Source organism: Anguilla anguilla, chromosome 16 (genome assembly GCF_013347855.1).
Source record: "Anguilla anguilla isolate fAngAng1 chromosome 16, fAngAng1.pri, whole genome shotgun sequence".
NCBI lineage: Eukaryota > Metazoa > Chordata > Actinopteri > Anguilliformes > Anguillidae > Anguilla > Anguilla anguilla.
Window position 1 is genome coordinate 10,466,181 of NC_049216.1, and position 23,582 is coordinate 10,489,762.

General features: G+C 51.4%; 2 protein-coding genes across 4 annotated transcripts in view; one reads left to right on the top strand and one right to left on the bottom strand.

Annotated features, from left to right (window-relative positions):
* Positions 1 to 23,582, top strand: part of LOC118215714 (NT-3 growth factor receptor-like) — a 202,327-nt gene that overhangs the window by 48,146 nt on the left and 130,599 nt on the right. Inside the window, exon 1 of one of the 3 annotated variants that reach the window (XM_035396678.1) lies at positions 5,988 to 6,089. The exons of the other annotated variants lie outside the window; for them this stretch is intronic. The gene's annotated coding sequence lies outside the window, so the exon portion shown is untranslated. Of the gene's footprint in view, positions 1 to 5,987; positions 6,090 to 23,582 lie in introns of those variants that run through there. 3 annotated transcript variants of the gene reach the window in all.
* Positions 700 to 4,957, bottom strand: LOC118215717 (proline-rich extensin-like protein EPR1). Its single transcript, XM_035396680.1, has 10 exons — positions 3,618 to 4,957; positions 2,504 to 2,852; positions 2,310 to 2,428; positions 2,067 to 2,170; positions 1,827 to 1,998; positions 1,632 to 1,749; positions 1,470 to 1,555; positions 1,302 to 1,390; positions 1,096 to 1,215; positions 700 to 847 (listed from the first exon to the last, which is right to left on the bottom strand). The coding sequence occupies exons 1-10, from the start codon at positions 4,940 to 4,942 to the stop codon at positions 720 to 722; spliced, it is 2,610 nt and encodes an 869-aa protein (XP_035252571.1). The 5' UTR covers positions 4,943 to 4,957; the 3' UTR covers positions 700 to 719.

Below are 23,582 nucleotides of genomic sequence, written 5' to 3' on the forward strand. Positions count from 1 at the left end.
AAGCCATTTGCAGTTTGACCACCCAAAACTTGATAAGCTTGAGTATTTAATTAGGGGAAGGGTTGAACTGGCTTATGGCAAAGCCAGTGCCCTCACTGCAGTAAAACATGAGCACAGCTACCATTATATTAGAAACAGCAAGTAGCTCGTGACAAAGTAAATGTTACATACCAAATTGAATTACAGAACACCTAACTAGGTGTTATGTCAGCCTTCTAACCTCACAAGTTTGAATGGAGAAAGCCCAGCCCACCCCCTACGGTCAAGTAAAAGCTGCAACTCAGTCATAATTGAAGGCAAGCAAATTCAAATTGACAAGAGTCTTGCCGCAGTGTGCATGCGCACGTTTTGAAAACAAAAATGGTATAAGGAATCAAGTAGCAAAGATTAAAGACTGCAGGTAAATGGACTGCATTTATATAGCGCTTTTATCCAAAGCGCTTTACAATTGATGCCTCATTCACCAGAGCAGTTCGAGGTTAGGTGTCTTGCTCAGGGACACTTCGACACGCCCAGGGCGGGGATCGAACCAGCAACCCTCTGACTGCCAGACAACCGCTCTTACCTCCTGAGCTGTCGCCCCCCCCCCCACCATGCAGGTAGTGCAGAACCACAAATTTTCCCATTTCAGGCAACCATGGTTTTGGACCAGCAAAACACAAAAACTAAACCAAACAATTAAACAGGCAGAGTCAGAAAGCACTTTCACATTTTTTTAATTAACCAGACTCCTCATACAAGAGAGACTTGCGTCGTCTCCAACGCAGTACAGTTGCCAGCACGATCATACAGAGGATTCCCACTGTAACAGTCACTCCAGCCACGACTATAGCCACAGGTGACGCACCTAGGAGGAACAGTTCAAATAACATTACAGGCATTTAGCAGACGCTCTTATCCAGAGCGACGTACAACAAGTGCATCAGTTCAAGGTGCAGTAAAACACACTAGAGTGAAGTAAAGATCGTAGTGCCAGAAGTGACCACATAGATCAGGACTCCAACCCTGTAGGGCAACCTGTTCACAAGTTTCACAAGGCTGAAAGTCTGAAACAGACTAATCATTGTTGGTGTAACAAAATACAGGACCGCTTACCTGTAGCTTTGTGATCCTCTGCCTTCAAGAGACTGCTCCTAGACTCTGACACGAGGTCAGTGGCAGCAGCCTGCTGGATAGTAACAGGACCAAGGAGGGCGTCACCTTCCCACTGGGCAGCTGCAGACGAGAAGCACAAGTCACACCGTGCCACCAGCTGGCAGAACTGATATTCTACCAAAGATAAACCTGCAATGAGGTCCAACCTGACTCGTCCAGACTTCTCCCCTTCCTAGCCACACAAGAGCTAGCTTCACAGCAACTACACACATCCATTCCAGAGAGGCTGAGCCACCTGGGGAAATAAATAAATGAAAAGGGGACGGTTATTTCTTGATGGACCGTAGATACTTCAAAATATCCAATTTACTAACCGGCCAGCTTCTGGAGAGAATGAGCAAGCCTTGCCCCCATAAGGATCTGAAGCTGCAGTGGCTTTCAGGTGACAATAAAAGTAAATCTGTAGGGTGCAAAGTTTTAGTACCAGCAAATCGTGAAATGAGCAAGTCTGAAACCATGAATGGCGTTGTACTCACGGAGCTTCGGTCCTCCTGGGCAAATCTGAAAGCATCCACTTCCATGCGGAGCTTGTCATCCTGTAGCCTGGGCAGGAACATCGAGTGGGAGCCTGGTAGCTGGGAATCCATTAGGCACCTAAAGAGATGCCATATCAAGACAAGTATGCTCATCACATGAAACATTTCAGTCTGACTATTGCACGGACTACTCACCCATCTTCTTTAACGAAAGCATAGCTGGGAGCCAAGCTGGGATCCAAGTAAGCGACACACCTCTCAATGAAGACACGGAGGGGCACATGGTTGGCCTGGACTACAGAGGCCTCAATTTTCAGTGTATCTCCCAAGAAAAATGTGCGAGAGGCCCTCTCCTGTTGCCAGTCATCTGTTGATGGGTAGAGCGTCGTCAATACACGACTATCGAAAGAAACTTGCGTAAAGACTGCAACGTACCTTCCATGAGCCTCAGGGTAAAGACAAGGAGTTCTTCAGCAGACATGGTCGATTGGTAGGGGATCCAGGTTGGGTGCAGGGCATTGCTGCTCACGTTGTGCAGTCTGTGGGTGGTGGGGAGGGAAAAATTAATTTGAAGTATAATCGATTTAATGTGCAACGTTAGGGTCAAAGCAAGGCACAAATGCACACGAGAAATCAAAATGTACGTTCGAAGCCTCTAGTAGGACGTAGGACACAAACCTTGGGTAATGGCACTGGATGAGAACCACTGCTTCACTGGACCTTACGATAGGAGTGCCAACAAGTGCTTTGGGTTGGTAATTCAAGGAAAAGGTGTAGATTAGAGAGTCTTCAGTCATCTGAAAGAGGTTGATGTCAGATTAAGGTTAGTTGTACATCCACTGTCCAATTACATTATGCCAAATCAGACATACCATCTGTGTGCTGCCACAACCATGCAGCTCAGTCACAAAGTGCAGCTGCCAGTCAGACTTGTCCTGCTCAACAGGTCCACAGCCTCCCAGGGTGATCTCAGATGGATGGACTAGCTGCCCAATACCAAGCAGAATAGCATTCACTTCCACTTGTAGCAAGCTCTCCCCACAGATGGCCCTCACAATATCTGGCACAGGCAGGACTGGAAGCACTGGATCCAAGGAAGGCTTACCCACAGGAGCCAAGGTAGCCACCGGCCTCTGATAGGATGGCTGACCCACTGGTGCTAGAGTAGCCACCGGCCTCTGATAGGATGGCTGACCCACTGGTGCCAGAGTAGCCGCCGGCCTCTGATAGGATGGCTGACCCACTGGTGCCAGAGTAGCCGCCGGCCTCTGATAGGATGGCTGACCCACTGGTGCCAGAGTAGCCACCGGCCTCTGATAGGATGGCTGACCCACTGGTGCCAGAGTAGCCGCCGGCCTCTGGTAGGGAGGCTGACCCACTGGTGCCAGAGTAGCCGCCGGCCTCTGATAAGGAGGCTGACCCACTGGTGCCAGAGTAGCCGCCGGCCTCTGATAAGGAGGCTGACCCACTGGTGGCAGAGTAGCCACCGGCCTCTGATAGGATGGCTGACCCACTGGTGCCAGAGTAGCCGCCGGCCTCTGATAAGGAGGCTGACCCACTGGTGCCAGAGTAGCCGCTGGCCTCTGATAGGGAGGCTGGCCCGCAGGAACAGGAGGCACTGGCCTCTCAATGGAAGGGCGGCCCACAGGTGTGAAAGCTGGCGGTACTGGTCTCTCAAATGCTGGCTGACCCACTGGTGCTAGAGTAGCCGCCGGCCTCTGGTAGGGAGGCTGACCCACTGGTGGCAGAGTAGCCGCCGGCCTCTGGTAGGGAGGCTGACCCACTGGTGGCAGAGTAGCCGCCGGCCTCTGGTAGGGAGGCTGACCCACTGGTGGCAGAGTAGCCGCCGGCCTCTGGTAGGGAGGCTGACCCACTGGTGGCAGAGTAGCCGCCGGCCTCTGGTAGGGAGGCTGACCCACTGGTGGCAGAGTAGCCGCCGGCCTCTGGTAGGGAGGCTGACCCACTGGTGGCAGAGTAGCCGCCGGCCTCTGGTAGGGAGGCTGACCCACTGGTGGCAGAGTAGCCGCCGGCCTCTGGTAGGGAGGCTGACCCACTGGTGGCAGAGTAGCCGCCGGCCTCTGGTAGGGAGGCTGACCCACTGGTGGCAGAGTAGCCGCCGGCCTCTGGTAGGGAGGCTGACCCACTGGTGGCAGAGTAGCCGCCGGCCTCTGGTAGGGAGGCTGACCCACTGGTGGCAGAGTAGCCGCCGGCCTCTGGTAGGGAGGCTGACCCACTGGTGGCAGAGTAGCCGCCGGCCTCTGGTAGGGAGGCTGACCCACTGGTGGCAGAGTAGCCGCCGGCCTCTGGTAGGGAGGCTGACCCACTGGTGGCAGAGTAGCCGCCGGCCTCTGGTAGGGAGGCTGACCCACTGGTGGCAGAGTAGCCGCCGGCCTCTGGTAGGGAGGCTGACCCACTGGTGGCAGAGTAGCCGCCGGCCTCTGGTAGGGAGGCTGACCCACTGGTGGCAGAGTAGCCGCCGGCCTCTGGTAGGGAGGCTGACCCACTGGTGGCAGAGTAGCCGCCGGCCTCTGGTAGGGAGGCTGACCCACTGGTGGCAGAGTAGCCGCCGGCCTCTGGTAGGGAGGCTGACCCACTGGTGGCAGAGTAGCCGCCGGCCTCTGGTAGGGAGGCTGACCCACTGGTGGCAGAGTAGCCGCCGGCCTCTGGTAGGGAGGCTGACCCACAGGTAACATAGTGGCTGCTGGCCTCTGGTAGAATGGCTGGCCCACAGGTAACATAGTGGCTGCTGGCCTCTGGTAGGGAGGCTGACCCACAGGAATACGAGGTGGCACTAGGGTCTCAAAGGATGGCTGCCCCACTGGAACCATAGTAGCTGCTGGCCTCTGGTAGAATGGCTGGCCCACAGGAATACGAGGTGGCACTAGGGTCTCAAAGGATGGCTGCCCCACTGGAACCATAGTAGCCGCTGGCCTCTGGTAGAATGGCTGCCCCACTGGAACCATAGTGGCTGCTGGCCTCTGGTAGGGAGGCTGACCCACAGGTACCATGGTAGCTGCTGGCCTCTGGTAGGAAGGCTGGCCCACAGGAGCCAGAGTTGTTGGAGGCCTCTCAATGAAAAAATCACCTTGAGCAGGAGGGAATGCAGGATTAAAAAAGGGTGGCGGACCCGTAACAATGGCAGGTATTACTGGGCTGTCAGACTGTAGCCCCATAGCCGTGTCATTAATCACTGGAATCTCAACAGATGGACGATCCACTGAAGTGGGGGTAGCTGCATCTTCCACAGCGTCACAAAAATAGCCAAACCAGACAAACATCGCAAACCCAACAAATGACCATCTTTTTGCCATCTTGAATCAGATTCTGTTGTTAGCAAACCCAACAATAGCCAGCCTGCACTGCACTGCTCATTTTGTACTCAGCTGAACGTATTGATTGCTATTAACCCCTCCTCTTTCCTCGTTTCTCTGATCCATCTCTAGCCCGGAAACATTACCCAAGCACTCCTGATTTATGCAGCTCTGTGAATGTGTTGTCTCTGTGAATGAAAATGTTTTTTTTCTACCACTGAGTCACAATTATTTTTTTCAGTTTCTGATTAAACAGTTGGACAGCCTCTCATAGTTTAGGACAAGGATCTTAAATTTAATTCATATGGAGCACTGTTGTCAGCTGGTTTTTTGTGTGCTTCGTGCTTGTGAGCTTAATTAAAGTGATTGGGTGGCTAATTAGTCCACATACATTCATTCCAAGGTTTAAATTGGCTACTGATTTAAAGGATATTGCAAAAACCTGCAGACACTGCAGCCCTCCAGGACCAGAGTATAAGATCCTTGGCTTAGGTTGTATATTAATTCAGGGGGTTCTTAAAATCCAGGGATGCACCTTGAACCCGTGTTTTTGTTACAGCCAATCACATGATCAATTAAGTTTGTTGAAAGTGTTTTTTTATTTTTTATTTTATTTCTTCCTTAAATTTATTTGAACAAAATGGAGGTTTAGTTTATTGCCGTTTGGTTTGTCTTTGCAGTCTTCATTTTATGAAAATGGTTCAGTGTCATGACCATGTGTCCACATTTTCAGCCATTAGCACCCTACTGATTTAATTTGCCAGGATTTGGTTGACTCAATTTAAAAATTGGAGCTTGAAGTGTTTAAAATACTGGCATAGGTCTGATTGTTGCAAATTATGGATCGCTTGCATTCAGTTGATGGTAACTGTTTATTTTATACTTGCCAGGGTTATACAAAGTTTAAAACAGGGCTGCCCAACACTTTACCTGGAGATCTACCATCCTGTAGATTTTCACATCAACCCTAATTTGGCACACCTGATTCTACTAATTAGCAGCTCAACGATCTCTAGCTGTTGAGTGAGATGTGCTTTGCTGAAAACCTACAGGACTGGGCAGCCCTGGTTTAGTAGTTTATGTGATAATTTTCACTTTCAGACTGAAGATTTTCAAAATCCATTTCAGGAAATTCTGAATGCAATTGGTAAATGCATTTGATACTATTTTGGGGTTACTGCAAACCCCCTTCCTCTTGCTTTTGATCCTGTTGCTTGAAGAAAGGAGCCATTAAATTGATTGTAGCTTAATTGTTCACCTTTAACAAGCTATTTTCTTAGTTTGGCCCTGTGTCATTTTTTAGAAACTGCATGTACTGTTCAGCATATTATGGAATGATAACAGAAGTCTAAAGTTTATCCTTAAGCAAGTGCTGTTCATGCTCTTCTTCAGTGTTACAGATGTATGTGCATGTGTGGTCTTGGGGTCATTCCTATATTCCCTATGTTCCCCAGCTCTACCTATGTTCCCCAGCTCTACATATGTGCTCTCCCAGGGTCCTATGTTCCTAACGTCCTATGTACCTGGGAACATAGGTACGCTCCCGTGATTCTTAGTGTGTGCCTTTCTGTGCTGTACTAAGTGTATGTGCTGTATAATATATACTGCGTGTGTGTGTGCTGTAAAGAACGAGTGTGTGAGGCTTACTGATTGTGTGTCTGTGTGCTGTTCTGAGTGTGGGTGTGTGTGTGGTGCAGTGTGTGCCTGTGTACTGTTCTGAGTGTGGGTGTGTGTGTGGTGCAGTGTGTGTCTGTGTACTGAGTGTGGGTGTGTGTGTGGTGCAGTGTGTGCCTGTGTACTGAGTGTGGGTGTGTGTGTGGTGCAGTGTGTGCCTGTGTGCTGTTCTGAGTGTGGGTGTTGGGACAGTGCTGGTGGTAGTGGTGTGCCTGTGTGCTGTTCTGGGTGTGGGTGTTGGGACAGTGCTGGTGGTAGTGGTGTGCCTGTGTGCTGTTCTGAGTGTGGGTGTTGGGACAGTGATGGTGGTAGTGGTGTGGCTGTGTGCTGTTCTGAGTGTGGGTGTTGGGACAGTGATGGTGGTAGTGGTGTGGCTGTGTGCTGTTCTGAGTGTGGGTGTTGGGACAGTGCTGGTGGTAGTGGTGTGGCTGTGTGGGAGAAGCCTGTTAGGTTACAGTGGTTTGGTGGTTCTGTGGCTTGAGCTGCTCTCTTCGCTGCAACGTTGTCCTCCTGCCGAGCTCTTCTCGGAAAGGATTGTGGGATTGATAGAAGATTCGCTTCCATCTCTCCCTGCAGGTGTGTGATGCTCTCCTCCCACATATCACCTCGTGTGATAGGAGATGAGTTGTGATGGTACAGTGATTCATATAAATCGAGTATATAACGAATAAAGCTGTATTGTGAGAGAGGGAGACACACTCACACAGGCGCACTCACATACATAAGCACACACGCTGTCATACACACAAACACGTGTGAGCTTTAACATACACAAACGCTCATACACATGCGCACACATGCACACTGACATGCATGCTCACATACGCACATGCCCACACATACGTGCGCACACACACCCAACAGACACATCCACATACTTGCATACACACACACACACACACTGATGGGGTCACTGCTGGGGAAGGTTCCGTCCTTCAGACGAGAGGAGATGACCCAGTTACAGGCCCAAAAACATTTTTGAAAAGAGCAGGGCTGTTAACCCCAGTGTCCCGGTCAAATTCTTATCAACCTGTTAGACGCGCGATCGGAGCCGCCGCCCCCCCCCCCCCCCCCCCCCCCGGCGCCGCGATTTCCGTTTCCCGTGGCGGCCCGTTGTTTCTCACGATCGCAGTAGCGCGCGTAACGTGCTTTTTAGAACCGTTCACCGGCCCCCCGGCGTTAACGGTCTGCGACGCGTGCGACATAGCGTCCGTCCGAAGCAGGTTGTTTCCGTTTCCCCTTTACCCGACCGTGCATCGATCACGGTTTGCAAGGTGGCGTTTAAGAAAGAAGGGAATATATATTCAGTGCGACTGCACTGTAGGCCTGCTCTCCTCTCTTCCGTTCTCACTCTTTTACACGCTTTCTCTTGAATCCCTTTTCCTCGCACCAGGAAATTGTGTTCATCGCCCGTTGGCTCAGGTTTTGGGTCCGTGTTCGTCTGATGCGATGGTGCACGTCTGTTTGCACATAATTGTTTCAGATACTGTCTTCACAACAAAGCAAAAAAAAAAAAACGGATTTTTGACCCGATTTCATACACTATCATGCGTGCGTGTGTCTGTCAAAGTGGGAATTGTAACCAGGATCTTATAGATTTACAAATCCCCCCCCCCCCCCCCCGTTTCCCCCAAGTACAATTTGCATAAACCGAAATGCAGTTTGGTTTGCTGGCTAGTCAAAACAAGAATAAACTATAGTGATAATGGTAGGTAGAATGAGCCGGAATAACTAGAGCCCCTTTTGCTGAGAGAATTGGGCTGTTTTTTTGGTAGGAGCAGTCAGCAGCTGTGGCGCTTGCCTTGTTTCCATGGTGCTGATTAGAACGGGAGCGGGGGGCGAGGTAGAGCTGTCATGTTCGTTATGGTAACCAGCGCACACTCTTTCTCTCTCTCCGATTTAAATTCAAATTCAAATTGCTTTATTGGCATGAAACACAAATGTAATTATTGCCAAAGCATGCATATAAATATGTAAAATAATAATATAATATTTAGATAATAATGATGATCAATGTAATATCTAGCAATAACAGCAACAGCATTATAATTGCACGTTTCACTTTCACTTTTGATAGGCAAATTAAATTATTTATAATTAGGGATAATTTCTGGAAATATACATCTCTCATTTGTAAATATTTAGTGCAAGGAAGGAGGAAGTGCATCTCTCTCTCTCTCTCTCCTCCCTCTCTCTCTCTCTCTCTCTCTCTCTCTCTCTCTCCTCCCTCTCTCACTCTCTCTCTCTCCCTCTCTCCCTCCCTCCCTCTGTCGCTTGTATACACACAGCTCCAGGGTGCACGTGTGCGCCAGTCAGATCCTGGTCTTATTAGTCTGGTCTGATCTCAGTCTGATCCGTAGCCGCTGTCACGCCTGCGATGGTAAACTGCAGTGAGAGGATAGGCCGGGATGCCTCAGAGCTCAGAGCCTGGAGTCAGCCGTCCAATCGGCTTAAACCGCGCAGGACGCCGTTCACTGCTGGGCTCTGATAGGCCGGCCAGCGCGTCATAGCCTTTCCGGGACAGGGGGTTGCGGGTTTGATTCCATGGTACGGCACAGCCTCCATGTAGATGGCGCTTGTTACGGAGAGGGGTAATTCCTCTTTAAGAGTGAGTCGTCACGTGTGCAGGGCAGACGCAGGGGAGGGGCCGGGGGCGGGGACGGGCTAGGAGTGGGTTGGCAGTCCTGGCAAAAACGTCCAGCGTTGAAGCCGGCCCAAGTTTTCCAGGTGTGGGTTTAATGCAAGAGGCATCACATGTGCTTTCATTAAATATGTTCCCTTAATGATCTAATTAAAGTTATAGAGAGGCCCCACACTATATTATTGTCCTCGTATTGTTTCATGTCGATATGGTGCTTCAGTATCCATTTTAATTGCCCATTTTATATGGTAAATATTATTTGTGCTGTGCATTATAAATAAGTACAAAAAATTATAATTAAAAAATAATAATTTAGACAGGGAAGCCCTAAAATCACATGCCAGGAAATTGTGAATTGGCCCCAGAGAGCTGTGCTGGCACTGTGGCTAGATTGAAGCTCTGACCGGCTCTCCTTCAGACTCACGAGTGCCCGTCAAGTGCAGCGAAAGGCGCTCTCTGTGAAAATAGAAAGCGTGACCTTTATTCTTATGTGCCTCAATTTGTCTTCTGCGCCTGTGTAATTGACCTCCAAATGGGGGTTAACAGCCTCATCCGGAGGCCCCCCCTCCCCCCCCCCATTCCGTCCCGTCCCGTCCCGTCTGGGGACTCCTGGCCCCAAAGATAAAACGCTTCCAATGTGCGGACGCAATTTATGGCACGTTTGAGCGAAACCTCTTCCGAGCGCGAGTCCGCCATACGGAAGTGCGTTCCGCTGAATCGCTCGCGTTTTGTGGCGACAGAGAGCGGCGCTCCCCGGCGCGTGGCGCCCCCTGCTGGGGTGGGGCGGGACGAAGGGCGCGGTCTGTGGCGGTGCTTCGATAAGGGACCCCACGGCCTCCGGCTGTAACAGGGGTACAGCCAGAAACTGCTCCCTGGATATTCACAGTCGGGTTCCTCGTGCTGCGTAGTATTTTGTGCAACGTTAATTTGACGTACCTGAACACTTTTCAGATGTGAATGTCAGTATACAGTATATGGCTTTAAAAAACAACTAAACAACAGCAACAATAACAAAAAAAGTGTATTGAGTGAACAATTATATTTAATCCAAAAAAAAGGACATGGCTGTACCTGAGGACCCTTAAGGGAAGAGCGTGTGATGGTGAACAGAGCCAGAATGGCCGCCCTGTTGTCAAAAATCTGTTCACCTGTAAATGGCGCACACCTGGCTCTCTCGCCTGCAGTCCTGCGGTCGCCGTGGCCGCAGGAGGGGGGTTGTCTAGACGACGCTTTCTTTATTCTCTGCCTGCTCCGGCTCGGAGGCGCCCGAGTGGGCCCGGTGGTGAGGTCATCGCTCCTCGGCCCGCGTGGGAGGGGCTTCAGAGCGCCCGGAGGATTGTCGCTATAATGGCACGCTGACTTAAATGTCTTTTTATTTATTTATTTATTTTTTTTACGAACCCCAGTTTGATTATTAATTCCGCTCAGGCAGAGCTGTCTGTTTGCTCGGTGGCGGTTGGATCCGCGAGCTGTTGAATGCAGCTGCCCCGTGGGTGTTTTTAATGAATGGCGGAGGAAGAAGAAGAAGAAGAAGAAGAAGAAGGCCAGGCTTTCAGGGCGAAGCAGGGATTCAGCTCCATCTCATGTCCCCCTGCGGTCTGGCCATTCAGGTCCGTCCTCTCACTGGAGCGTATCTCTCAGGCCATACGTGCTGCTATGTTTACTCCCACTGAGCCTTAAAGAAGAAAAGTTAAAATATACTTTGACAATTTTTTTTTATTGTAACATGTTTTTTTTCCCCTCCACACCAAACACTTAGATCATGTAAAAGAAGGGGGGGAAAACACTCATCAAAATTCAGGAGCCCTTTTTTTTCTTGGTCTCTGGAGGATATAGTTCTCTCTTAATGGTGGTACACTAAAACTGGCAGAGCTCCGTGCTTTGAAACGGGGCCCGTATTCATAGAGTGTCTCTGAGCAGCGGCGCTGATTTGAGATACCGTATCGCGATCCTGTCCGTTTGCGAGTGGAAATTCGAAGCTCGATTCTGCATCGGCGCTCTGGGGCGGCATTTTTGAACGTGGGCCAGGATCGCGGTACCGCACTTTAACCGCGTGGAGCCGCGCCGCGTCTGATTGGCTGCAGAACCGCGAGGCCCGCGGGCGCGTGGAGATGAGCGAAGGCGCTGCGGATTCCGCTCGAAATGAAACGGGAGCCGTAATGGAGGGCTTTGGAGCGGGATTGCTGGGCTCGAAGGGGTCGGCCTCATCGCAGTTTTAAGGAATCGGAGCGCCGAAGCTGTCCCTCGGAACTCTCAGCGGCTCCTGTCGGTGGGAAGCGATTGCGCGCCCGGGGCCGTGTTATTAAAACCCATTTCCTGAGTATTTTAGTCCGCAGACTGTTAGCTCGGGTCTCCACCGTTATTTAATTTGCTATTTTAGAAGACCGCCTTAAGACGTGTGACCTGCCTGTCGCTTGAACAAGTGCCCTCCTTCTCACACATCAGGCCCTCCCTTCTCACACACTAGGCCCTCCCTTCTCACACACTAGGCCCTCCCTTCTCACACACTAGGCCCTCCCTTCTCACACACTAGGTCCTCCGTGGGTGGGTGGTGGGTGGTGGGTGGGTGTTGTCTCTTGTGGGGCAGAGGTTTCTGGAGTTGGTCAGGTGATGTGTGGATGGCAAGGTGCTGTTGTAGTTTGTAGCTCCGTGGGACGTTGGGGTCACTAGATCAGGGACCAAACCTAATTGGTCGTGCCGTTGTCGCGGCGCTGTTTCACTGTGGGGCGTGGCTGTAGACAGGATGGAAGTTCCTATTGGCCACTCTCCCTGAATCTGTTTTATATACTCAGCGCAAACTAACTGCTGACCCATTATATGAGTGGCATAGTCAAGGGCACCAGAACATTACAGCATGTTTTGAAACGGGACTGGACCGAACTTCTGGGTGGTGAAGGTCGAAATGCTGAGTACGTGCCGTCTTTACGCCGTTGCCAATTACACACGTTAACTGCCTTACCCCACCACCGCCAGCCTAGTGGAGCCAGTGTTCCCACCCCAGGGACACCCCAAAAAAGGACCCTTCCCAAGATGTGTTGCGAGTCACAGCCAACCGTTCTGAGCTGACCTCCTGTCGAACGAACCGAGCGTTTCACACCCAGCAGAACGTCCCGCCTATTGACTGGGCCCCCGAGCAGGCTGACTGGAGGCAGTGGTTTCGGGCTGCTCCGTGGTGAAGGATTGTGGGTATTTTGCCTTTCAGAGTGGGGGGGGGAAGGTTTTCTTAATATCCTGACGGGTGAAACGTTAGGCCCCATTAGTCACGCAGGCGCCCGGGGGGCACGGCGTCGGGCCTGGAGAGACCGTAAGATGAACAGTCAGCCTTTTCACACGCGATTCTCCGGAGCATGTAGCCGAGCGAGGGGATTGTTTTCTCGGTAATTTAGATTTTGTCAGAAGGTGTAAACGAATACACTGCCAACAATAGCGCTGCACTTTGATGCTGAGAAGTGAAAAGGTTAACAAGCCCGGATCAATCACCTTCGGGGCAGTTCAGCCCTTCGCGGTTCTGTTTCGGGGGTTGGGTTGTGACGGATCGGGCCGAATTAGACCTGAACCGAAATGGGCTTTGGGGGGGCGCATGTTCCACAGAACACTCTGAGGCCTTCGCCGCGAGGTGTGACGTCGGTAGGAGCAGTCTGGATAGATTAAAATGTGCGGTTTTTAAAAATATATAAAATGATTTGGTATGCTGATCATGTGACGGGCTGTGAGGGGGTCTCAGGCTCGCGGGACTCTCGCCGAAGGGCGGGAACAGTACCCAGAACGCTCCGCACGCCGCGGGGTGCGTTTACCGGTGCCTCGGCCACCGGTTCGCCTTGTACCCCCGGGGTATTTCCCCCCGGCCTCAATCCCCTCTGGGTCTACGGGTGGGGGCGTGGGGGGGGGGGGGGGGGGGGCTTGCTTGTCCTCACCTGAACCCTCCCAGTGAGGACAGCCCGTTCTCTGAGGTCTGAAGAGTTCTTTCCCTTTTGCGTTGTGCGAAGATGTTTATCACAGCTGCCACTGGCCCCGCAGAATATACGACCTGCTCTTGGCCTCGCACGCTTCTCCTACGGGCCTCTCCTGCAACAGTAGCGCCGCTCGTCTGACTGGGACTTCTGTGGCGCTGAAATATATCGCGAAACATATTCCTCAGAGATCAGGATGTTCAGTCAAGGTCAAGACCACTAAATCTGATGGTGTTTATGGAGGGGGAGGGGCTAGACTTGAGGTAGTAATGAAGGGAGAAGGGCTGGAGTTATGGTGTTTATGGAGGGGGAGTGGCTAGAGTTAAGGTAGTAATGAAGGGGGAGGGGCTAGATTTATGGTGGTTGTGAAGTGGGGGGGGGGGGGGGGGGGGCTGGTGTTGCTAATTCCAGGGAAGCTGCTGGAGGTCGCATGGCAACTGTGAGGTGGTGACTGGCCACTCTCTCTCTTTCTCCATCTCTCTCTCTCTCAGTCACTCACTCATACACACATGCTTGCACACACACACACAATATTGCATGGGAATAGGTCAGCAACACTCAGCAATGCTGGCATTAGTGCATGTTATACTATATCCTAGCTCCTGTTTCTACCTGCCTTTCACGTTGTGACTGTATGGTAATATGGAGTGATGTGGGAGCCCACTTTGAGAGGCGGGTGTGCGTTCTTAAAGGTGCATCTCTCACCTCTGTTACACTACTGGTAATGGAAAACAGAACAGAGTTCTAGAACACTGACTCAGAATGATGGAAAAAATGATTCCAAGAAACCTCCTCTTCAAAAAAGGGTTAATTCATGCTTTTGGTACTGCGGAGAGGACAGCCCTCCTGTTAAGATTCTGTACCGTGTGATGCTCAGGTGTGGCTGCTCTCTGTCGCGCAGGTGTGCGGCGAATGCTCAGATTATGGGCGTGTGGCGAGGCTGCTTTGATCGTAGGAGAGCTGGGGCTGTGGAGTTTTGCCCGCGGTTTCAATCCAATATAGATGTGCCTCCGGAGAATGTGCCTTCACAGTACTCAAGGGTGGCTAGAGGAGAGTGGAAGCAAAGACAGGTGATTGGAGCGGAGAGCAGCAGGTAAAAGACGTGATTGGAGGACAGAGCAGCAGATGAAGACTTGATTGGAGGAGAAACCTGCGGTCAGTGACGTAATAGGAGGTGAAACCTGTGGTTAAAGACGTGATTGGAGGACAGAGCAGCAGATAAAGACGTGATTGGAGGACGCTTAAAATGCGGCGCTGGGCTCGGGCAGTCTGAAGGCACAGCTGCTCATTAGCCCCCGAGTTTAATGTCAGACTGGCGCGCGCTCCGGCCCCGTCTCTGCGTGTCCCTGCTGCAGCCGTCACCACGCACCGGTCCGTTAGGCCTTAGCAATGCTTTTCGCGGCTAGCTCGACTCGCACGCTAAGCGTAGCGCTAACGTTTCTCCGCCTTCCGTTTTCTCCATCGCAAACGCCGCCGTCGAAATACGGACGCGCCCGTTTGCCGGCGGGCTCTGATTACCCACGAGGCGGTGCTGCGCCCCGGCACGGAAAGCGGGAGGCGATATCGGCCTTGCTCTTTTTTTCACGTTCCGCTAAAAAATTCCGCTCCTCTTCAAAGGGACCGCGTTTTTCGTTAGCGCTAATCGTATTATTTATGAACTTTGAATCGATTCAGATTTACGCGCGGGCGAATTACGCCCGTCGGTCCCCGCCCGCCCCTTACGGACGCGGCGCTCGTAAAAATAGCTCTGGCGTTTGCGGGAGGCCGAGATGGAGGCGACGCGCGGCTGCCGCGGCTCGCCCAGGCGTGCTCCCCGGGTTCCGCGCGAGAACGAGAACAGAGCGACCGAACAATGGTCCGATTAGAATTCAGAAATCGCACGTTAGCTGCGTCTGTGCGAAAAGGCTGGCTAACAAAAGGCTGTTTTGAGGACACGGTGAATAAGGCAGCTCAGACAGAGAGGGGGAGAGAGAGAGAGAGAGATGGGCAGATAGACGAGAGTACAGTTTAATGAGGACACTAAAATGAGGAGATAGAGGTGAGAGGGATTGAGGGCAGACAAAGGAGAAGTAACGAGGGATAGTTCTGAGAGAAAGAGAGAGAGAGAGGAGAACAGAGGGAGAAGAAAGAAGGATGGATATATCAGCCACGCCCAGACAGAGCAGAGGCAGCAGCGGCAGCAGCAACAGCTCCACAACTCAATTTATCCGGATTCGCCGAATGTTTGTGCCATGAAACAAAGCAAACAAACAAAATGGGAGATAATGTTATCTCTCACTGAGCAGAGGCTGCAGCCGGGGAGGAGCCAGGTGGACACAGGCATTCAGAGCTTTCAGAGAGCAGACCAACAGGGCCTGTGACTAGGCCTCAGAAACCGGGGAAGAGAGAGAGAGAGAGAGAGAGAGAGAGGGAGGGAGCGGGTGAGTGAGAGAGAGAGAGAGGGAGAGCGAGTGAGAGATACCTTTGATTCCCCTTTATTTAACAGTTAAAGGAGACAAATCGTTATCAAAATCATTCAAAGGGAAGAAATCAATAGATATCAAAACAAGAAAACAACGGAAAAACCAACAAAAAAGAAAAAAGAAATAATAAAAAAGTTAAAACTAAAAAATAAATATATATTGACAGAGAGCAAGAGAGAGAGACAGAGACTGGCAGGTCTGTATATTGAAACAATGTAGTCATTGTTATTTTATATAACATACCTTTCATGGTTTATATGCTTCTGGCAATATTGCTCAGGTTGTCTTGCCAAAGATGTACCACCGAAATGAACTGAATTGATTGCCCATTGAGAATGACCACAATGATAGTAATGGCTGCCAACTAAGGAAAGGCTGTTTAGGAAGTGAAAATATATTAATACACCTAATACTGCAAATTCACAGAACTGTGAAGGGGGGGGACATCAGATCAGGTAATAGCCCCTGTTGTAGGCCTCTCTTGAGCAGGGGCCTTTCCTAGTGTCCAGGCCCATGTGAGGAGTGTGTTCTGTGGGGAAGATGCAGATGTCACGGTGGCCGGCGCGAGAGAAGCTAACACAAGGGACACGGCCCGTGGCTCCAGGTTTAATGAGCAGTTTGCCTGAGCTCAGCGCACAGATCTACGCCACCTCAGCTCTCCCTCCGGAGTGGTTTCCTTCAGTTCAGAGGATCTCCCTCATTGTCACAGGCCCGCTTTTGTGTCACTTCCTCCTGCGACGAACGTCACCGGCCCAGCGGCTCGCATCGCGGTCGCGAACGCAATTAAACGTGTTTTTGGGAGCCCCGCCGCGGTTATCTCTGCGGCCTGTGCCTGGCTGACAGGACGGGGGGTTTGGGGGGGGTGGTGGGAGGTGGGGGGGGGGTAGTGAGTGAAGGCAAGCGCCTCGTTAGGGTGGTCCAGAGGAGAACCGCGGGGTAGCGGTGATTGAACCTGCCGCCGCCGCCGCGGCTCTGCTCTGCCTGGCTCCGCGCGCTGGGGCTCAGGGCGGACTGAAGTTTGCTCTCTGCGCACCGCTTTCAGAAAAGACTCGCTCCTGGGGCAACTTCATTTGAAAAATCACACGATGAAAGGGAATAAAGGAAAGCCGAAAGGCTGAAACTTTCACTGTTGCCGTTTTTTTAAAAACCCGAGCGTTTCGTTTCGTTCACCTTTACCCACACGATTTTTGCAAATAAATTTACCCTCAGAGCGAGTTTTGACTTTGGTCTTTTTTGAAAACGATGTGTGGAGGGAAGACTTCCCTTCGCCCTGAATCGTAAGCTGTCTCCGCTCACCGTTTGCCAGTTGCTCTTTTCTCCCTGTACTTGTCCTTGAAGCCAGGCGGTTTCTTCCTTTGTTCTGCATGGGGGGAAATCAAGCTGCTCGGGTTGCTTGTGTCATGCAGAACTCACAAACCGATGGCTGATGGGTAATCGCCTGGTTGGTTTGTTTTGCTCGTCGTGCCGCTCGTCAGGGCTTTTTAACGGCCGTTCTCTGGCCGCGTCTGCTGCTCTCCCTCCAGTGTCAGAATAATAAGTAATAGCTCTGTATTTTTCAAATCCACTTTGTTCGCACGCATGCATAATAAATCTTATTCGTACGTTGTCTTATAAATAGAATTTGGGAAATTTTTGGCCTGTACGCACCGTGCAGAAAAAGAATCCATTTGAAGAACCTTACTGTACGGGATGTCGTACAGCTAATCACCTGTCATCTCAGTGCCGGTTTTCCACAATGATGGCCACCCAGTACTACATGACAGTTAGCACCGTTCTGTAGTTCTGTGTCTGGTTGTGTGTCTCTGTGCTGGGTCTGTAGTGCTGTGGTCATGTTTGAACACCACAGTTAGGAAGAGGCTAAAGTTATGGTGTTTATCTGTTTTGGAGTGGCTAGAATTAAGGTGTTTATGGAGGAGATGGGGCTAGACGTTATGGTAGTAGTGAAGGGGGAGGGGCTAGGGATTTATGGTGGCTATGAAGTGGGAGGGCCTGGTGTTGCTGGTTCCAGGGAAACGGCAGGTTGCATGGCAGCTGTATGGAGGTGGCTGGTAGCTCTCTCTCTCTCATTTTATTTCTCATGCATACTGGAATTTCTGTTTTGTCTCAGTGGGGTCCCCAGTGAGCAGGCCTCTGTGAATACAGGGAAATTAATTGAGATGCAACTGGCTTGGCTCAGTGGAGGAGATGGGGATAGCATTACAGCCCATTAAAATTCATATGATTGGTGTGCCGCAATGGCGGCATGCTTTTTGTTTGTTTTGTTTGGTTTAAGTTGTTCTCCCTTCCCTCTGGCTTCCAGGGAACAGCAAATTTGTCAGAGCATGGGGATCATTAGCGAGACAGTAAAGAGAGTGGGGGTCCAGCGGGGCCCTGTTTGGGCAAACCCCCACATACACCCCCACCCCCCGCCCCCCCGCTGCTGTGCGCTGCTGCCTCCAGGCCTTGTCATGCCGTCTAAAGAAGAGGCAGATAGAATACAAATAAGCCTACTGTGAGAGAGGATGAGTGCACCAATCAGATCACCGCAAGTTTTCTCAGGACCGGATGCTGAGCAGATGGGTGGGGCTATAAACAGATGGGAGGGGGCAAAAGCTGATGGGTGTGGCCATAAGCAGATAGGTGGGGCCATATGCACACGGGAGGGGGCCTAAGGAGATGGGTGAGGTCATAAATGGTGGTCTCAGTTTTCCTCACCTTGAAGATAATGACTGGGCTTTTGGGTAGCGGGGGGGGGGGGGGGGGGGGGCTGAATGTGTGACGATACACCCCACCCTCACTCCTTGCACCCTCTGCTTTCGCTGTCAGCTCTACCCAACACCACCTTCACTAAATCCCAGTGTGGTCCCTATAGTCAAACTCCAGATGTGACTTCAACAGTGTTGTTAGAGTTAATGCGTCATCTGTAGGTCTAGTTCAGGCATCTCAAACTCCAGTCCTGAAGATCTAAGCCAATTTAGGCCTTGGAAACCCTCTTTGTGGACTGTTTGTCCAATCAGTAACTTAAATTAAACAATTAGTGGCTGACAGGCACCGATAACCGGCGGGCTGGCACCTCCAGCCCTCTGGGACCTTTGGTCTTGACGGTGCTGGCGTGAGGACGCTGTTGCTGCAGACGGTGTCCCGCGGGGCTCGTCTCCTCGACAACGGAATAGATGTGTGTGTTGCCGTTAGTTAGCTTCGAGGGAGCGGCGGCGGCGACAACAAAAACCCCTTCCAAGAGATAACGTCCTTCAGCGCTCCTCCCCCGACGGGCGCCGCCGGCTGCGTCCCACGAGCCGGGGCGACGGACGCAGGCGCGCCTCGAGCCCTTCACAGCCTCGCTGGGTTAAATCCCGACTCCCCTCTTTCGCCCCCCCCCCATCAGTCCAGCGCCGGGCGGAGACCGGAGGCCTTCCGTCCTTTCCCCCTCGCGGCGGGTTTCCGAGACCTTTCCATGATTCCCGTTTACGGAAACGTCGCGTCTTTCAGGCCGTTGCCATGGACACCGATGAGCTGGTCCCCGGCGGCGGCTCGGTAACCGATGATCTGTGTGTAGCGAGCGGGGCGAGGCGCAGACGTGACTGGCGAGAGCGGGTCGGTCCGGAGGTTATTAGAACAGCGGCCAAAATGGCGGATCGGGCGCTCGGGAGGCCGTGCGGAGCAGTACTCCGTTTCGGCGGTCGAACGGCTTCACTGCTCTGAGGCCATTTTAGGACGGCTTTGTATTTATTTGTGCATTTTCAGTCTTCAGTTCAAAAAAAGAAAAAAACTACGAAAATGGACGGTGTTGGAAAAAAACGTTTTTTTTTTTTGGTACCTTGACCAGGACAAAAAAAAAGAAAATCTCAGCGACGGCACACGAGCGGATAAATCCTCCGCGGGTTCAAAGGAAGAGAAAGCGGAGGAGGGGTTCTAATGGAAATCCCCTGACAGAATCCCGGCGAATCGCTCCCTTTGGTCGTATTTTGCGAGGGAGAGGAGAGCCTCGCGAAGCGGCCGCTCTGATTTACATTCAAAGCGGCCGCGGATATGTGGGCCAGCGCGGAAGCCATGAATAATTGACAGGTGTGCGCGCGGCGAGCGGACGCCTCCCGATTCGCCGGGAGACGTAAATAAAAGGGCGGCGGTTTGATGCGCCGCTGACAGGCGGTGGGATTTTTTTTTTTAAACGTTTTTTTGAACATTTGCCCCGAACGCCTCGGCGGAGGTGGGGGAGGGGCGGGGGGGACGGGTGGAGGGACGGGCGGGGGGACGGGCGAGCTCCAAGGTGACTCCGCCCGACTCGTTGTGCCGAAGGTGTTTCTGACGGAAAGGGGCCGCCGCTGGAGAGCGTGGAGCTGGCCGCCGATTCGCCGCTCGTGGCGGGTTACTGATGCGTATCCCAGAATGCAGCGCGGCCGGACGGCAGCGGCTGTGTGCATAAACCTGCATCAGCATTGTTTACTTATAGATCAAAACTCTGCCGCTTTCCCCAGCTCTGGAAATAAACACCTGCTGGCAGTTAGTCTAGGTAGTTATAAAAAAAACAATATTTTCTAAAGAACTAACTGTCTCTCACACACACACACACACACACGTGCACGCACACACATACACAAACCACACAGTCTCTAGTTTTTGCGTTTATGATTGAAAGTGTAATGTATGTGTGGATCCGTGCATTTTGCTGTAGTTTAATTGAGAGTGTGTGTGTGGGAGTGGATTTAATGTTTAATTAATGTTTAATTTTTTTTTTTCACGTGGTGAAAATCAAAGTGCTGTTCCTTGATGGAAAAAAGTGCCATTTGGTCTCACTTTGAGCAAAGTCAAATGTAAACTTTGCGACATTGATATTCCAGCAGAACTGAAATCATGCAAAACATCTAAGGTATAAACACACAACAGTGACTGAGTGACAAGCAGTCAACAAGCGATCAGCTTGAGCTCGAGTCTCATTCTCAGCAAGCCTCAGTGAGAGCTTTCGCTTTGAAAAGGGAGGAAAACCTGAACAGCGGTGTTACTCTTCTTATTAAAGGATGGCTTTCTAGACTTTTTATTTCTTCTTACTGAAGTAAAACGTATTAATTTTATATTTTTCCAGTTTTTTATTTCATGGAATACGTATCTTTCTTAAAGAATTAGTTGAGACAACACCTTATTACTGTTGCATCCTCTTGTCGTATTTGAAGTAGTCTGCTCTGTACTCTTCATCATATGATGCTTTTTATGTAATGTTATATAGGCCACAGTGTTGTGCATTTGAAGTCTGCTCTGTGGCTGCTTTTGCATTTGAAAGCACATCTTGGGCATAGTTTAGGTAGTACATCGGTTTGAATTAAAGTGCAGAAAATTTAGAACCTCGCTTAACAATTTAACGAGTGTGGAGATCACAGATTAACCACATGTGTGGGGGGCACAGATTACACGTATGTGTAGGTCACAGATTACCCCTGTGTGGATATCACAGATTAACCACGTGTGTGGGGATCACAGATTACACGTATGTGTAGGTCACAGATTACCCCTGTGTGGATATCACAGATTAACCACGTGTGTGGGGATCACAGATTACACCTGTGTGGATATCACAGATTAACCATGTGTGTGGGGGTCACAGATTACACGTGTGTGGGGGTCACAGATTACACGTGTGTGGGGATCACAGATTACACCTGTGTGGAAATCAGATTAAGCGCGTGTGTGGGGATCACAGATTACCCATGTGAGGAGACTGCCGATTTCATGTGTGTGCCGATGCTTGTGGAAGTGCCCAAGGACAGGACAGAGAGTGAGATGAGCCAGACCCAGGAAGTGATTCGCAGAGCATAAAATCGACCATGATAGAGAGAGAGAGAGAGAGAGAGAGACCGCGAGAGAGAGAGAGAGACCGCGGGAGAGAGAGAGAGACCGCAATAGAGAGAGAGAGAGAGAGAGGCCATGCTACTGGAGGCAGAGCCCAGCAAGCTTCTCTGCACTCACAGGAAGTGTCCTTTTCCTTTTCCCCTCGTACACACACGCCCCTGCCTGTGACTGATTTTCATAATTCCAATAAATATGGAACGTTTGCGGGTGAGTTCCCGGATTCGTGCTTTCCGGGGCAAGCCCAGCGTGCGTGTCACGCTGCACTCTGCGTGCGGAGCGATTAGGGGAAGGATCTCCCCGTGAGCAAATTAGAGCTGTCATTCAGGGAGAGAGAGTCCCGCAGCCTCCGTCTGACGCCTCATAAAGCAAGTGCATCTTTTCGGCTAGGGCTGGAGGAAACCGGCCCATAGACTCACTCACTGGCCCACTCACTGACCCATTCTCTGACTCACTCACTGACTCAATCACTAACTCACTGACCCACTTCCTGACTCGCTCACTGGCCCAATCAATGACTCACTCACTAATCCATTCACTGAGTCACTCACTGACTCTGACCCACTTACTGATTCACTCATTGACTCACTGACCCACTCACTGACTCACTGACGTACTCACTGATTCGCTCGTTGACTCACTGACTGATCCACTCACTGGTCTACTGAGCATGTGACCTAAAGCCAGGTTTGCCGGTCCTAAGGCAGTGCTCAAGCACAACATTTGCCTCAAGCTCGGACATGGCTTCTCCACAGGTTTGACCACTAGATGCCAACAGAGTCATCCCGGCCTGTGATGGGACAGAAGGGCTTTGTGAAACCCAGAAAGAGAAGTCATGTGAACCAATGATCGTGTTCTGCTGCAGAGGGAAGTTGTTTCGATTGGATCAAACAAAGCAGAAGATCTTAGCAGCTCTCTCTGTAGGCAGTGGCATGGTAACCTGTCTAGCTGAACCAGTGACAGCACGCACACAAGGCTTGGTCAGTCTCGCACATGCCGCATGCTGACTCTGATGATTTGCTGCAATACTGCATCACAGTCAATATCCAATAGCAGCCGACCACATTAGATTATGAGCCGGGTGGTTTGTGTCTTTTATATGTAAATCGATGGATTCGATGAAGCAGTGAAACCAGTCGAAGCCTCCTGGGAGGTTGAACTGTGTTGTCGATGGTCACCCCCTGCGCCGAAGCAGGCGGACTGACTGGGGTGCTGTTGTGGGTGGGAGTTGGGGGTGCGGTCATGGGTGTGGGTGGGGTTAGGGGTAGTCTTGTGAGCGGGGTTAGGGGCCAGTGGGGCCTGTGGGTGGGGTTAGGGGTAGGCTTGTGGGCGGGGTTAGGGGCCAGCGGGGCCTGTGGGTGGGGTTAGGGGTAGGCTTGTGGGCGGGGTTAGGGGCCAGCGGGGAGTGTGGGTGGGGTTAGGGGTAGGCTTGTGGGCGGGGTTAGGGGCCAGCGGGGCGTGTGGGTGGGGTTAGGGGTAGGCTTGTGGGTGGGATTAGGGGCCAGTGGGGCCTGTGGGTGGGGTTAGGGGTAGGCTTGTGGGCGGGATTAGGGCCCAGTGGGGCCTGTGGGTGGGGTTAGGGGTAGGCTTGTGGGCGGGGTTAGGGGCCAGCGGGGCGTGTGGGCCCTGCTGCTTCAACCCCGAATGGCAGGAAGTGAAAGTGTAAAGGCGGGGCGAGTAATTAGTGTTGTGTCGGCCGCGGGCTCTGGCCAGTCTATCGACAGCTGGGACTGAACATCATTATCAATGAGACCCATGACCTCAAATGACCCTCAGCCCTATAGGGACTCAGGCCTGACTCTGACTGTGATAATTTATCTGCCTGGACACATTACATACCTCTGACTGCCATATTATATTTATTACCTCACAAATACTCATTACACACAAGAGCACAAAATATCTATTACCAGCGCACTAATTACACCTGTTTTTTTGTTTTTTTTCTCCACCGTGAAATACTTTGGCAGTGCCCCTCCTGGAAGTCAAACCCGCAGCCCCCTTTCGCTGTAAAACCCAGTTTCTTAATCTACTCACCAACCCTTCTCACCTGTGCCTGGGTATGGACAGTAAATATCATATCAGATTACCCAGCC